General features: G+C 37.1%; 1 protein-coding gene across 3 annotated transcripts in view; it reads left to right on the plus strand.

The window, feature by feature from the left end:
- The window catches only part of RPTOR (regulatory associated protein of MTOR complex 1), a 420,855-nt gene that overhangs the window by 183,054 nt on the left and 220,822 nt on the right, over positions 1-16,979 (plus strand). For all 3 annotated transcript variants that reach the window (XM_063293407.1, XM_063293409.1, XM_063293408.1), the window contains exon 6: positions 8,771-8,946. In XM_063293407.1, the coding sequence (XP_063149477.1) occupies positions 8,771-8,946 (176 nt within the window). The remainder of the gene's footprint in view (positions 1-8,770; positions 8,947-16,979) is intronic.

Below are 16,979 nucleotides of genomic sequence, written 5' to 3' on the forward strand. Positions count from 1 at the left end.
CCTGGGGCCATTAGTGTATGTTTACTTTTGTATGCAGACAATTATCAGCCCTTCAAGGTAGATCAGACTAGGAAACCACAGTCCTGTATGCTAATACTACTTTTTTTTTATAAGGTTATAGCAGGGTTTCTCAACCAGGGTTCCATGGAACCTAAGGGTTCTGTGAGAGGTCACTAGGGGTTCCCTGGGAGATCATGATTTATTAAAAAAATTATTTCACATTCTTTATTTTCAGTTTAAGAACACTGTTAATGCATATATACAGGCCTACCCATGAAACGAATATAATAATTTTGTACCTTCTGGCCTATATTTGAGCCTGAATGTGCAGGGGTTCCCCGAGGCCTGAAAATGTTTCAAGGGTTCCTCCAGGGTCAAAAAGTTGAGAAAGGTTGGGTTATAGTAATGGAACCTTGCAAGAAGGAATGCAGTTTTCCCCTCCCTCCCTTTATCTTTGTTTTGAACTAGGAAGATTCTTGTCTGAGATGCATTCTCAGGTTACAATTCTTGTCTGGACTCAGATTTCTTTTGTCTGACTGTTGTCAGAGACCAAGGTAGTTGTGTTTGACATGGAAAATGGAGTAAACAACTAGAAAATGCTGAAAAACTAAAGCAAACAAGTGAATATGTGTACTTTGGTAGAATGTTTACTAATGAGAGGAAAGTGGATGGAGAAATTTGAAGACATGCAATTTGTGGGAGAAAGGCAGTAGATAGTGTATGGTTTGTTGTGAGGAGTGAATGTTTCTTGAAATAAGTGAAAATAGCTGTGTATAAGAGCATGTTTTTGCCCACTTGGTTATACGGAAGTGAGAATTGGGTATATCAAAAGAAAAAGGTATGCAGTAGGAATAGTACTTTAGAAGTATGGGTGGTAAAATAACAAGAAACAAGTGAAATATGATTGGATGTTGAATGAATGTGGGTTGAATATAAAATTGAGTGATCAGCACAAAAATACTTGAGGTTTAGTTACACAGAGAGAATTAAAATGTAGAACAAGTTCAGTGTGCAAAATAAATCTATGAAGTAAGAATGACTTGGTTGTTAGGAAGAGGAAGACTGGTTGAATGAAGTTGATAAGATCCTCAGAAAGAGAGAGGTGCAAATTGTAAAGAACAAAAGGCAATATATGAAGCAGTGTAAGGATATGATGGAAGCAAGAATGTAAGATATGGATAGAAAGACACAAGGATAGAAAGGTATTGAGAGGTATAATGGAAGCTGTCAGCGTAAACTAGTTTTAGCTATGTTTCATTTTCTTTTTCTTAGTTTATGTCTTTGTCTTATTGTTTCTTACTCCTTTTCTACACAGTGCATAATGTTTTTATCCCAAAATGGAATAGCTTGATGGGTATAAATATTTATATTTAGTGCTGACAATAGTATCTCAAGCTATGTCAGCCAAGATTACAATAAATATCTATTAGATTTCAATCCAGAATTAACTTACATTTCAAAGGCAGAAGATGAATCAGTTTGATTTTGGAATTACTGGGCCAGAAACAAATAAGAAATGAGGGGCTTCTCTGCTTGGGGTGGAAAGTCCCAGGGTCCAGTTTAGAACCCCATTATGGCAGACTTCAGCACTACAGTTTGGAGAAACACTGTCAGAGGTAATTTGTACTTGCCTGGTTTAACTTAAAAGCCTTATCTGCCACGTGCAAAGATACTACATTTCATATAGGATGGTCAGGGACCTGAAATTTCAGATATAAGATGTCTGCCTTGCCCAAACAGTGAAGAAAACTGAGCCAGTGTGAGCTAGTTGTGCCACAATTCCCACACTTTCACAGGTTCAGGGAAATAGCCTGTGACATTAGGAGAGGAGGAAAGATGAGGAGAGAAGACATGTGTGCTTCGTCTGGACAGAAACAAAAATGGGGAAGGAGTACAGGATCATCATGAAAAAGGTAAAATAGCACTAAAGACTCAGTATTTTGTTCTTGTGTTAACATGAATTTATACTGAAATTTTTATTCATACCTTTAAAATCTTACAGAATCAAAAAAAGTGTTTTTCATGGTTTTGCTTCTGTGCAGTCTGCCTAGTTCTCTGTAGCCTTTATTCAAGATAGTCTTGCTGTGAATGCAGCCTGCAGCTGGCATTTAAATGCACAGTTCACATCCTCATGAGTAGAGGTGGCTCTTTGCCATGCACACAGACTCAGATACACTGCCCCTCACTCTGCTGGGGATAGAAAAGGGCTAGTCTGTTTAAAACAAAGGAGAGAACTTGGGAGAATTCCAGAGACAGAAACTGGTGAAGAACAGGGTTTCCCAACTCCCAGCAGCCTCTGATTAATATGTTGGAATCTCAAAGAAGTTGGAGAAGTCCAGATAATTGAAGCAGAGGAATATTTGCTTCAGGAAGCTTTTGTTTCTATAGAAATAGGTAAATACAGTTTCTGTGGATGTAAATTTGTGCTAGGTTTGTGATTTCTGTTTGCTGTGTGATGCTAGGTTTTATGTCCTATGCCTCTGTACATTAGGGAAATTGATAAAATTTCATCTTTCACTCATATGTCAGGCTGTGTTCATAAATTGTTTTTTAGACTCTCTTGTGATCTGTAACGTAAGTTGATTTTATATTATGATTTATGAAAACCTAGGGTAGAGACCTCTATATTTGTGTTGTTTCATCTTTCCTTTTTTTAAAGTACAGTTTGATTTTGTTTACCTTCTGTGAGTTTCATTTATTTCAGCAATCTGCTGCAGATCTCAACACTGAAAGTATGGTGGGTAGCAACTAGGAAGAAACTATTTCACTGGGGGTTTGTTTTTTGATAAGTATGATATGCAAACCCATCTACTGTGGCTTGTAAAGTATGGTTTCTTCTTGGGAAGGGTTCACACACCGCTGGCTGTTAAACATGAGAAGTTATAAGGATTACGATGATGCTAAACATTTTGGCTTTCTCCCTCTCTTAGAAGTTCCTTGTCCCTCTAAAAATGAGATTGATATAAAATCTGTTCCTGGAGGTTTAGATACTTGCTCATGAAAACAGGGGGGATTTAATGTTTGTCTTTGAAAACTTCATATGGTGTTTGTTTGTTTATTTGCTACAGTTTATATGCTGCTCAATCCAGCAAGGCTCAAAGTGGCTTTCAGCAGAAAAACAATACAACATCAAAACAAAAATAATCATAACCAACAGAAAAAGCAATAATGTCCCACGGAAGAGCCAAACATTCGTTCCGTAGATTGAAGTTCTCTTTCATTACCAATCTGTCCCAAGACTCTCTGGAAAAGCCATATTTTAATGGTTCTGAAAAACCAATAGGGTTGGAGCCACCCCAGTTTGGGAGGAATGCTATTCCAAAGAAGTGAGGCAGCAACTGAGAAGGTTCATCCCCATGACCTCTGAAGATGGATGCTTTCTAAGAGCAAGGACCCTACCCTTCCCAATTTTATTGGATGGACCGAAGCCCCTGGTGGTCCCATAGGTATCCTGTATATGTGCAGACAACAGGCAAGACTGTGATTCCAAGGTAGAACAGTGTATATTTATATTTCACTCATTTGCTTGCTCTTATTGAGAGTTAAAGCATTGTGATATAGCTCTCAGTTATCTAATTATATAGTTTCATTGAGTTCAGAGTATGTATGTAAATATACCATAATTCTGGATAGCTAAATGAGCTAGTCAGTTGTACAATGTTAAACAAAAGGCTGTTTAATCTTCCTCCGTCTTCTCCCATAATTGCATATATCTAAAACTCCTTAATACATGTCAAGATAAATTTGGGGTGGGGGAGGATAGGGTGAGAAGTTAGAGAATATTGCTTGGGCTATATAGCCCATGTGGGGGAGATGGGCAGTGATAAAGTTCGATAAATAAATAAATACATACATACATACATATCATCTTTAGATGTGCTTGTTTCTCTCCCCCTCATATCTAGCCTTATTTTCAGTCTCTCACTGCAATTACTTTTCTTTTTGGGTAGAACAGTAGTGTTTCTTGTTTCTATTCTTTCTATGTGGAGAATTAAATGCTACAGTGGGAATGCTTGTTCTTTTAGCTACATGACTAACTGCTTCTGATCAGAGCTGGCAAAATCAAATGTGTAGTTTTGATTTGTTTTCCATCTTCTACATTGATTAATCTTTGCCATTACAGTCTAGACGAATATTACGCTGTATGTCAGTGGTGTGCTGCATTTTCCTAATCTGTCATCTGCTGAAAAGAAGGAATTGTTTTAGTCTAGGTGTGCTAACACATTGACATACAGGATGAAGATGCTGCCAGTTCTGAGAAATCATTAGGTCTCTAAGCCAAAACAGAACACTAAAGGAAGCTGTTGACAATAACAATAACTGTAAAAATCACCACCAATTAAGTAGGCTGTATCATAATTTGACAGACATTTTACAGAAATGTGTAAATTAAAAACAAGGAACTTAATAGACCTCTAAAGTAAATCAGCATGAAATAAATATCCAACAATCTTTAAATGCATTCCAAGCATAAATTGGTTTTCTTCAGTGATGGGGTAGTCTCAAAGAATGGGAACCTTTGGCTCTGCAGGTATTACAGAACCACAATGCCCAGCAACTCTAATCAACAGAGCAAATGCTGAGTTCCTCATTCTATGGAAGTAATACATGCATGTGCTTTCTAAAAGCTTTGGAGATTCCTTCAGCAAAGGCTCCTAAGTTAACAGAATTGAGACATGATATAATACCTCATTAAAGAATAAGAAGTAGATTGTAATGATAAAAGGGCAGTTCCCCAATAAGAGATGTAAGAAGTCAGAGCATGTATTAAGATTAGTATTTTTAAATGTATTGATTATGGTTAGAGATTAGAAGTTAGGTGGACAAGTTGTAGATAGCACAACATTATTCACGGTTGCTGAAACAAAATGGGACAGCAAAGAACACCAAAACATATCTCCAAACTGAAGAAATGAAAAAAAATTGTTGTAAGTATAAAATGATGCATATTGAGGAACATGCTAGTTTTATAATCACTGATAGAATCTGAACTGGCAGTGAATTATCAAGAAAGTATCTCAAAGCTGTGGTTGGTAGCTGGGGTTCAAGTGTCCCATTGATATTATGAATTAATGGGAGATCCAGGAAAAACTAAACGAAGCAAAAATATAACGTTAAAATCAAGATGATGGCCACCAACTTATATGGCTTCAAAGGGAGATTACAGAAAGAATGCTGTCAGTGATATCTACCTCCAAGATTACAGAATTAGAACAATTGAATTTCCTTTTGATTATATGTAGCGTTGGAACATGAGGAAAAATTTAATCTTGCACCTTTATATTTAAGTATTCAGAATTAAGCTTGTCCTAGCAAATGGAAGGCTGCCCAAACAAAATCAAGGATGGTTTGGAAAGTTGACAGCACTAATCCTCAATGGAACATAGACTGTCCAGTTGATTTTGTACCATCAGAAGATGCTTTCCCTCTATCAAAATGGCATTGACACAGCTAGATAGCTGATTCTGAGAGTTTCTCAATGATTGCTTCTTATGGATACAGAGCAAAGTTTAGAGAGAAAATGAAAATTGCCAAGAAGTATTTCCCCTTTTAGTGAGTAACCAAGTTGAATTGATACTGAGATACTGTATCTGAGAATAGCCTTAAAAAGGGTACGCGTGATTTCTTACTGATCCATGTCTTCTCCCTAACATGTCAATGAGTATGTTTTTTGGCATATATACATCAGGTTGCAGGGTGGAAATTAGCTTACAATATGGGATGAGCTTTATTTATGTCCATATTTTCATTATTTTTTCTTGAAAAGTAAAATACTTATGTTTATGTACAATGAATAAGCTGTCCTTGTTCCAGATTAGTATTGTTCACAGTCTTCTTTCTATCTCAGTATTCCTTAACTTCAGCTTGATAACAATAACTATACTGGAAAAATAATTGCATATCCTGAAGTGTTATTTTGTGACATTTATGTTTCTGAGGAATAAATATACATAATGTTCACATAACTGCTGAACCCTTTTATTTGTCATCTCCGTAATTACGTTCGTCATTCTATAATGCTGTTATTTGGGCATCATATTAAAACTATATATTAGTGGAAATCAGTTTACCAAATTATATACTTTATTGGTCATTTGGCTTGTGTCTGCTACAATGCGTAAGTATTCTTCTGTATCTTTCTCTGCTTTTGCCCAAAGCAGAGAAAGAAATGTGTGACTATGTCACAGTTGATCTGACCAACCCTCCATGTTAGCTTCTAATACTGCACACCCTCCTCTGCTTGCATCTTCTAAAATCGTATATTGTTTAATAGTGCCTTGTTAAATATAGTTTCCAGCAAAAGATCTGACATAATCAAACTGATTAACATTACATAGTGGTGTGCAAAATTCTCTTGAAATACTTCCCATTGGCAAAATAGCCAGTTTTAAATATGACCCACTGTCTCATGTTTGAAAGAGGATGTTTCAAATTTGTAATGGTTTGAATACTTTGCACACCCTTATTACAAGCTCAAGGTGCTGTTAGGGTAGGGTATTCCTCGATTTATGCTTAGTATGTGCAATTTAACATTTCTGTTGCTATTTCGGTACAGATTTCATGGCTTACTGTGTACCATCCAGTCATAACTTGTAGTGAGGGTATCATCAAAAACTACAGAAGCAAATTCATCTTTGGAGCAGGTTCAATAGATTGACTTCTTTTGGTTTATTTTGCAGAGTTGAAACTAACTTGCTTGTAACAGTCGAGTGACCTAATGCAGTGGTCAGAATTTTAACTCTTCACAGGCTTGCTGCCATCACTGGTCCATTTTAACACTGCTCTAAAAAAACAGGATTTAGTCTAGCTCCTAAATGCAGTCTTAGCAGTCATAGGTCCCCTAAGGAAGACATTTTATTTATTTATATGTACATGTACATGTACATGTACATGTATATGTATGTATATTTATTTATTTATTTTTATCCCGCCTTAATTATTTTTTATAAATAACTGAAGGTGACAAACATACCTAATACTCCTTCCTCCTCCTATTTTCCCCACAACAGCAACCCTGTGAGGTGAGTTGGGCTGAGAGAGAGGGACTGGCCCAAGGTCACCCAGCCAGCTTTCATGCCTAAGGTGGGACTAGAACTCTCAGTCTCCTGGTTTATAGTGCATGAATATGCAGAAGTCAGTCCTATTAAGTTCAGTAAGTTTTGCTCTCAGATACAATTACATTCCAAAGTTGAGACATCTTTGGTCAAATTGCATATTTAAGTTAATCCATAAGTGGGGAAAAATTTTCCAAAGAAGAATAAAGTCTCCAAAGTTGTTATTTCTGCTACAGAAGGTGTTACAAATTACTGCATGAAAGGATATCCAAACTTCTGCATCTGCCATGTTAAAGTTTTTAAAAAATTTAAATCTCTAAACAACTGCATATAAATAGAAAGTATACATTCAGACTTGCAGACAGATGTTTAACTTTGTATCATATAGAACTTGTGTCAGCTTCAGTTGATTGAAGGATTATTGAAGCATATAATTTGACCGGGGTGCCTGAGGTTTTGCATGCATCTGTAATTGTGTTTGGTAGGTACTTAAGGTAAGGTAAGGTAAGGTAGTAAGTAAATAGTTTATTAAATAAGTCTCCAGACTATTTCAAGTTTACTAAGGGTGACAACAATATACACAATACGTATATATCTTAAAATGAGAGATTATTGTTAAAATCTAAAACTAATAAATTACAGACATAATTTAAATCTAAAATCTAAGCAATAATAATATTAATATCTTTTAACCTTTATAACATAATACTTTAAAATGGTTAATGAAGTGGAGTAGGGACTTTAATTCACCTGTCAGACTCTTAGGAAATATAGGTATTACATACTGTAATTTGTCATGTCAGGCAGAATCTACTATTCCTTTCCCCCTTAGCCTTGCTGTCTTAATTGCAAAGATAGCAACTCCCTGTATCACAAACTGATTGGTACCTTGTAGGAGGAAATTCTATTTATTTTCAGCATTCTGGTTCTTCATGTCATCAAGGAATGGGGATAAATAATGATCCCTATATTTAACATAAAACTGGCATTACACTATATAATGTGACAGATCCTCTATTTCACTTGCCCCTCACACAGAGCCTCTCTTGCACTGGGATAACTAGGAATTTGCTTTGTTGCATCATTGTAATTGTGTTTAAGATTGCAGTCTTTTCTTTTGTTCCCTCCTTCCCTTCCATTGCAATTTATAATAAATCCTATGAATATGAATGAATCCATAACTTTCAAGATAGCATCTTTGGTCTCTATAGTTTGGATTTGGAGGCAGCATTCAAATTTCTGTGAGTTGTAGCAAATGCTGCTTCTTGTGGTCAGAATTTCAAAATTAGAAATCCTGAGGAAAACAAATAAATTATTTTAAAGAGAGATGCTGTTGATCAGGTATAGATGCTGAACTGTTGGGTTCCAGTATTGTTGTTTGCTAAACACTTGCAAATAATATAATTATTTCCAAATAATGTTCAGGCAATAACTAATGTATAGAGATTATATAATACTGAAAGATTACATTGTGATTATTTTAAGTCGGAACAGGCGAAAAAGGGATAATAATAAATAAAAGAATTCTAGAACATTCTGGATGAGCAGTTACATATAATGTTGAAAAATTTATTCATAAGTATGAATGTGTATCATTGATGAATATGTTTCTGAAATCATTGACTTCTCATAAATTATATATTTTATTATTTTCTAGATAATGCTAGCTAATCATTAGGGAGATTTAACTGCTGGCTTTTCTATCTTCCGTGAAGGTGGCTGCAATTAACCCCAACCATCCACTTGCTCAGATGCCCTTGCCTCCTTCAATGAAAAATTGCATTCAACTAGCAGCATGTGAAGCTACTGAGTTGCTACCAATGATCCCTGACCTACCAGCTGACTTGTTCACATCCTGCCTTACCACACCAATCAAGATTGCGCTTAGATGGTAAGTGACTTGCCTGCCATCTGAGTGTATATGGCATGATTTCTGAGACTTGCTTGTAGGTCTGATAAAGATGATGACTCAGAGGCTTCAGTTGCTCTAAAATTTCTCTGCAGATCTAAATTAGAAGAATTTGAGGTAGTCATCTGGGAGACTATCTCAGTAAGTGTACTTTCACCTTCTTGGCTTTTCTTATACTTCTGTTTATTACATTTGTATTCTATCTGGATATTTGGGTTTGCTTAGATTAAAGGACTTAGTGTACTGGAAATTAAAATAGTCTGCCTTTTCACAAATCAGAAGTACCATATGGTGTAACACAATGTTATATAAGTACACCATTTTTTCAGAGAAGCTGTAGTGTCTGTCCTCAAGCTCTTTTACCTGCACACATTCTGTAAATTTCAGTGAAAAGCTTAATTGGTGTTATACTTTGAGAATTGGGCTGTGAATCCCATATGTCACAGAAATGCTTTCAATAAGATAGTTAAGTAATGGCAATAGTATATTGAAAAAAATAAATAAAATTATTTCTAAAAGAGAATTTGAAGTAATCAATCTGTCTGTTAAGGAAGAGAGAGATGAAAACCTCTTCTGAGAAGTATTTCTAAACAAAGAGAATACTCATGTATCATATAATAATTTAAGAAGTGTTCTATGTTGTTTCCCCCTCCCTGTTTTTTTCTTATCAGACCTGTAGTCTTATAGTTCATTTGTTAGTTGTTCTATATTTTCAGTATATATTGAATTACTGCTGTTGAATTAGTTTATCAATTTGATACAATATATAAATATTTTAGGTTTCTATTTAGAAAATAGCCATGAGCAAATGCAGGAGGTCCTGACTAATTCACAATGGTTATGTAAAAACATAGGTGTAGCATCTACTTTCCCCATACTTTCTTTGGGACAAAGCAATGTCACACAGCAGAATATCAGCTATCATAACTAAATCCTAAATCAGGTGTAATCTTTGTACAATGGTGCTTAAAAATTTGTGAACCCTTTTAAATTTTCAATACTTTTGCATAAATATGAGCTAAAACGTGATCTGTTCTCCACACAAGTCCTAAAACTAGACAAAGAGAACCCAATTAAACAAATGAGTCAAAAACATTATACTTGTGCATTTATTCATTGAGGAAAATTATCCAAAGTACATATTTGTGTGTATATGTTAAAGTGCCATATAGTCTACTGAAAACAAATATTCCAGATACAGCAACCTAAGGCTTCTGTATTTATTAAAATCAGAATAATTATTATGGAGTGGCTTTACTAGCTTAAGAAAGAATTTGGAGGTTAGGGAAGCAGTTTGAATTTGTTATTTTATAAGTGTTGAGGTCTTGTCCCAAGGATGTACAGTCAAATCACACTGTGAAAAGTCTGGGCAGAGAGTGGCTTGTTGAGTTAAATTTGCATATAAAATTACTGATGTAAGATGTGCTATTTCACTGTCAGTATTGGCAGATAATTTTAAATGGGATCCTGATTCTTCAAAAGTTATTTTTGAGGGCCATTTATAAAGTGTGAAAGTGTTGCCTGCAGATTCCATTGTATATAAAACCCAAGCTAGAGGTTTCTTTCACACTTTTCGTACCACTTGCATCTTTCTTTCTGAGTCATTGCCTGGTATCTCAAGAATAGTGTGTGATCAGATGATTTCCTTCTGGCTCAGAATCCAATTTTCCGTTAAGTGAGTCATTATCTGTCATCTTCAGTTACTCTTACCATAAGCAGAATGGAAGTGATGATGGACCTTGATAATTGTCATGAGTCATCAGAAAGCCAATAATGTTATTGTCTCGGCTGAATTGTTGGTCTATTGCTTCTTTTACTTGCTCTTTTCAACAAGACATGTTGAAGTCTTGGTATCATTTTTACTACAATCTCAGCATTTCCTTGAGATTGATGCTCAACCTTAGTCATTTTTTTTTCTATTTCAAAAATGGTGTGTACATTCCACTGCTAATAAAGAAAATTTTTTGTTGTTGTTTATTCGTTCAGTCACTTCCGACTCTCCGTGACGTCATGGACCAGCACACACCAGAGCTTCCTGTCGGTCGTCAACATCCCCAGCTCCCCCAGGGATGAGTCCGTCACCTCTATCCATCTTGCCCTTGGTCGGCCCCTCTTCCTTTTGCCCTCCACTTTCCCTAGCATCATCTTCTTCTCCAGGGTGTCCTGTCTTCTCATTATGTGGCCAAAGTATTTCAGTTTTGCCTTTAATATCATTCCCTCAAGTGAGCAGTCTGGCTTTATTTCCTGGAGGATGGACTGGTTTGATCTTCTTGCAGTCCAAGGCACTCTCAGAATTTTCCTCCAACACCACAGTTCCAAAGCATCGATCTTCCTTCTCTCAGCCTTCCTTATGGTCCAGCTCTCGCAGCCATATGTTACTACTGGGAATACCATTGCTTTAACTATGCGGATCTTTGTTGTCAGTGTGATGTCTCTGCTCTTAACTATTTTATTGAGATTTGTCATTGCTCTTCTCCCAAGGATTAAGCGTCTTCTGATTTCCTGACTGCAGTCAGCATCTGCAGTAATCTTCACACCTAGAAATACAAAGTCTTTCACTGCTTCTACGTTTTCTCCCTCTATTTGCTAGTTATCAATTAAGCTGGTTACCATAATCTTGGTTTTTTTGAGGTGTAGCTGCAAGCCAGCTTTTGCACTTTTTTCTTTCACCTTCATCATAAGGCTCCTCAGTTCCTCTTCGCTTTCAGCCATCAAAGTGGTATCATCTGCATATCTGAGATTGTTAATGTTTCTTCCAGCGATTTTAACTCCAGCCTTGGATTCCTCAAACCCAGCACGTTGCATGATGTGTTCTGCGTAAAAGTTGAATAGGTAGGGTGAGAGTATGCAGCCCTGCCATACTCCTTTCCCAATCTTAAACCAGTCCATTGTTCCATGGTCTGTTCTTACCGTTGCTACTTGGTCGTTATACAGATTCCTCAGGAGGCAGACAAGATGACTTGGTATCCCCATACCGCTAAGAACTTGCCACAGTTTGTTCTGGTCCACACAGTCAAAGGCTTTAGAGTAGTCAATAAAACAGAAATAGATGTTTTCCTGAAACTCCCTGGCTTTTTCCATTACCCAGCAGATATTGGCAATTTGGTCCCTAGTTCCTCTGCCTTTTCTAAACCCAGCTTGTACATCTGGCAATTCTGGCTCCATGAATTGCTGAAGTCTACCTTGCAGGATCTTGAGCATTACCTTACTGGTATGTGAAATGAGTGCCACTGTTTGATAGTTTGAACATTCTTTAGTGTTTCCCTCTTTTGGTATGGGGATATAAGTTGATTTTTTCCAATCTGATGGCCATTCTTGTGTTTTCCAAATTTGCTGGCATATAGCATGCATTACCTTGACAGCACCATCTTGCAAGATTTTGAACAATTCAGCTGGGATACTGTCGTCTCCTGCTGCCTTGTTATTAGCAATGCTTCTTAAGGCCCATTCAACTTCACTCTTCAGGATGTCTGGCTATAGCTCCCTGACCACACTGTCAAAGCTGTCCCCGATGTTGTTATCCTTCCTATACAGGTCTTCTGTATATTCTTGCCACCTTTTCTTGATCTTTTCTTCTTCTGCTAGATTCTTACCATCTTTGTTTTTGATCATACCCATTTTGGCCTGGAATTTACCTCCAATGTTTCTAATGTTCTGGAAGAGGTGTCTTGTCCTTCCTATTCTGTTGTCTTCTTCCACTTCCACGCATTGCTTGTTTAAAAATAATTCCTTGTCTCTTCTGGCTAACCTCTGGAATTTTGCATTTAATTGGGCATATCTCCCCCTATCACTGTTGCCTTTTGCTTTCCTTCTTTCTTGGGCTACTTCTAGTGTCTCAGCAGACAGCCATTTTGCCTTCTTGATTTTCTCTTTCTTTGGGATGTATTTTGTTGCCGCCTCCTGAACAATGTTGCGAACTTCTGTCCAGAGTTCTTCCAGGACCCTATCTACTAAGTCCAGTCCCTTAAATCGATTCTTCACCTCCACTGCATATTCCTTAGGAATATTAGTGAGCTCATATCTAGCTGATCTGTGGGTCTTCCCTAATCTCTTTAGTCTGCAATAAGAAATTGTGCAAGAAGAAGTTCGTGATCTGAACTACAGTCAGCTCCAGGTCTTGTTTTTACCAACTGTACAGATGTCCGCCACCTTTGGCTGCAAAGGATGTAGTCAATCTGATTTCGATGTTCTCCATCTGGTGAAGTCCATGTATAAAGCCGTCTCTTAGTTGTTGGAAGAGAATGTTTGTTATGCAGAGTGAGTTGTCTTGGCAAAATTGTATCAGCCTATGTCCTGCTTCGTTTTTTTCTCCCAGGCCATTCTTACCTGTAATTCCAGGTGTCATCTGACTGCCCACCTTAGCATTCCAGTCTCCTGTGATGAGAACGTCTCTTTTAGGCGTATTGTCCAGTAGGTGCTGCAGATCCTCATAGAACTGATCTACTTCAGCATCTGTGGTTGGGGCATATATTTGGGTCACTGTGATGCTAGATGGCTTGCCCTGAATTCGAATTGAGATCATTCTATCGTTTTTTGGATTGTATCCAAGCACTGCTTTAGCCACTTTACTATTAATTATGAAGGCTACTCCATTTCTTTTGTGGTCCTCTTGTCCACAGTAGTAGATCTGGTGGTCACTTGATGTGAAGTGGCCCATTCCAGTCCATTTCAGTTCACTGACGCCCAGAATGTCTATCTTTAATCTTGACATCTCACCAATAACCACATCCAATTTGCCCTGGCTCATAGATCTTACATTCCAGGTTCCAATGGTGTGTTGATCCTTAGAACATCGGATTCGCCGTTCACCACCAGCACCGTCGGCCGCTAGCCATCCTTTCGGCTTTGAGCTAGCTGCGTCATCACGTCTGGGGCTAGTTGGACTCATCCTCTGTTCCTCCCCAGTAGCATTTTGACCATCTTCCGACCTGGGGGTCTCATCTTCCGATGGTATACCGACATATCTCTGGTTGTACTGATCCATTTAGTTTTCAGGGCAAAAATACTGGGGTGGGTTGCCATTACCTTCCCCAGGGATCGCATTTAGTCTGACCTCTCTGTCATGACCTTCCCATTTTGGGTAGCCCTTCATGGTTTAGCTCATGGCATCACTGAGGTGCTCAAGCTCCAGCACCATGACAAGGTAACAATCCTTTGCTGAAAAAGAAAAAAATAGGGAACAATAAAAATGGGTTTGTGTTTTGTCATATGTATTGTAAAGAGAAAAATGCATTTCCAAGTAAAACTTTTTAAATTATATTAAGTGCAGGAAAAAAATCCTGTTTTGCTTGGAAAAAGGTTGAGGGCAAGTTATACTTCTGCCAGGCTCGAATAAGATAGATAGGTATATTTAAATGTATTTATTGCAGTCATTATATCAAGACTTGTAAAGTATCAAATTAAATACAAGTACAAATATAGTTGAATAAAATAGACTTTTTATATGTTCAGCATCGGTATTGAAAGTTCTTTTTAAAAATAAACATGAACCAAAATTAAAAGAATTTTTCTATGAGAATGGGTAACTTAGCTATTGTTCTTGGGATGAATACCGAAGTAGCAGTTTAATTGTGTGTAATCTAAATTTACATGGTATAACTTGTGAGGTGACATTGATACATACAGTTTGATTGTGCTATTCCATTTCAGGCTAAGCAACTTTACCCAGTACAGAAAAGAGTAAGAAATACTAAGCCATAAAAATTAAAGGCCTGAGATAAGAAAGTGAGTCAGGTAGAATGATTATACGTAACAATTCAATATACTTCATCATATCTTTCTGTTCTTGCAAACTGTCCTTGCTTCCTCCAAGTCTACACACTGTTTCATACAGTTTCATATACTGTCTTTTTTCATCCCACTCTTTTTTCAGACTCTCATCATCATTCAGCTACAACTTTCGTGATCCTCTGTCCTAGTTAGCCTTCCTTCATATAGATGTTTTGCAATCTGATCCTCATTCTCTTGTGTATGGCCACAGCACTTCAAAATACCTCTTTCATACTTCTTTTCATGTCTTGCTTTCATTATTGATCCCTTCTCTCCTTGTTTTACCATGCAAACTTCCTAAGCACCCCCAGGGATATGTGGTGGGGAGAAAAAAAAGGCAAGATGGCAGCTGCAACCATGTGATTGAAGCCCACTCTTTTTCACATGTATATAATGCATTGTGTGCATGTAAAAAATGTATGCCTTTAATTGTGCAGTTGTGGCTGCCATCTTGTATTTTTTTCAATTTCCTCCTGCCCCACCCCTATGGAAGTCCCTGAATGCCCTATTCCTATTGCATTCAGTTTACTTTTATGTCTTATCTGACATACCCAGCTATTACTTTCAAATAGCAGTGTGGACCGAAGCATGGTCTTAAACACAGCCATTTTTGCTTTTGTTCAGTGTTCATTCCTTACAACAGTCCACATACTACCCACTATCTTTCTCCCAGCATTTGTACAACTTAACATTTTTCCATCCATTTTCCCATCTTCATTAAACATTCTACTAAAGTACACAAATTCATCTGCTTGCTCTAGTTTTTCACTATTATGTATAACTCAAATGGTTCTTTTTCATTGTTAAACATAGCTACCTTCATTTTAATACATTAATTTTCAGATCTGTATTCCTTGATACATCATACAGTCTATCTAATATTCACTGCATTCAGAGTCTGTCAATCAGAAAACATCATCTGCATAGAAAAGTATACATACATTCACATCCCCCATCAACACACTTCAGCATCATCCTAAGCATTCCCTGTACATGTTAAACACACATGGACACCATACATCCTTGTCTTACACTCTACTCAGTGTTGAATCATTTCCTAAGCATTTGTTCTCATGTAAGATTCGTTTCTAACATATACCATTCTTAGATTCAGCAGACAACCTTCAGTTCCGTATTTGTGCAAAGCATTCCATAATTCAAGTGTGTTAACTTAAGCGTACACTTCCTCTAGATCAACAAATATACATTAAGCTTCCTTTCCTACATTCATACATTTCTCAGTGACCTGCTGAAGAGCAAATGTGTTCTGCACACCCTTTGCCTGGATTCAAGCCACATTACACTTCATGTACATTTAATCAGAACTCTGCCAAGCAGGGAAGTTTAACAAAGCAATGCATTGATTCTTGTTACTTTTCCCTTTTTATCAGGAAACAATGCAGCATTCTACCAACTCTCAAGGAGAGATGTACAAGTGTAGTCTTTGGAGCAATCTTAGGCAAATCATCTAACCATGCTACACATCCATTCTACATCATGTGCACCTGCAGCCTTACTATTTTTCAACATTCTCATTCAATTTCTTCTTGGACCCTAACATTTGTACAGCATTTGTTTCAGTTCTACTATCAAGCAACATCTAGCTGGGCAAAATCAAGGAAGCAAGAACTACACAGAATTCACTAAGGTATCTTTAGTGCAAGTCTGGGGTAAATACAGAATCTTGGAAACTGTAAGAGCAAAATCCCACCCTCACTGGCAAGGCAGTGTCTCTGATTGATTTGAAATGCTTCTCCCCAGGTTTTTTCCCATCTGGGCTAAGTTGCTGGTTATGAGCTAAATTGTCAAGTGACTTGCCCATTATCTCTTGCCATTTTTGTCTCCTCTCCCTTTCCTTTTCCTTTTCCTTTTCCTTTTCCTTTTCCTTTTTCCTCTCCTCTCCTCTCCTCTCCTCTCCTCTCCTCTCCTTTCCTTTCCTTTCCTTTCCTTTCCTTTCCTTTCCTTTCCTTTCGTAGTCTCTTCACAACCTCTGACATCTATTCCTTTACATGCCACTGTTATTTCTATTGAAATTTCTAAAATATTCTTTCCAGCATTCCCTCATTTCAGTTTCAACTTAGCTAGTTTCATAAGTCTTATTTTTAATTCCATTCACTCTGCTGGAGGCACCTTGCTTAGCCCACTTCCCAAACTTGTTTTTATTTCCATCAAAACTGCTTTGCATTTTCTCTGAATCTTTTAATCTTTTTTAAAATATGAAACTTTATTATAAACATATGGTCATT

The sequence above is a fragment of the Candoia aspera genome, chromosome 2 (assembly GCF_035149785.1).
Source record: "Candoia aspera isolate rCanAsp1 chromosome 2, rCanAsp1.hap2, whole genome shotgun sequence".
Lineage (NCBI taxonomy): Eukaryota > Metazoa > Chordata > Lepidosauria > Squamata > Boidae > Candoia > Candoia aspera.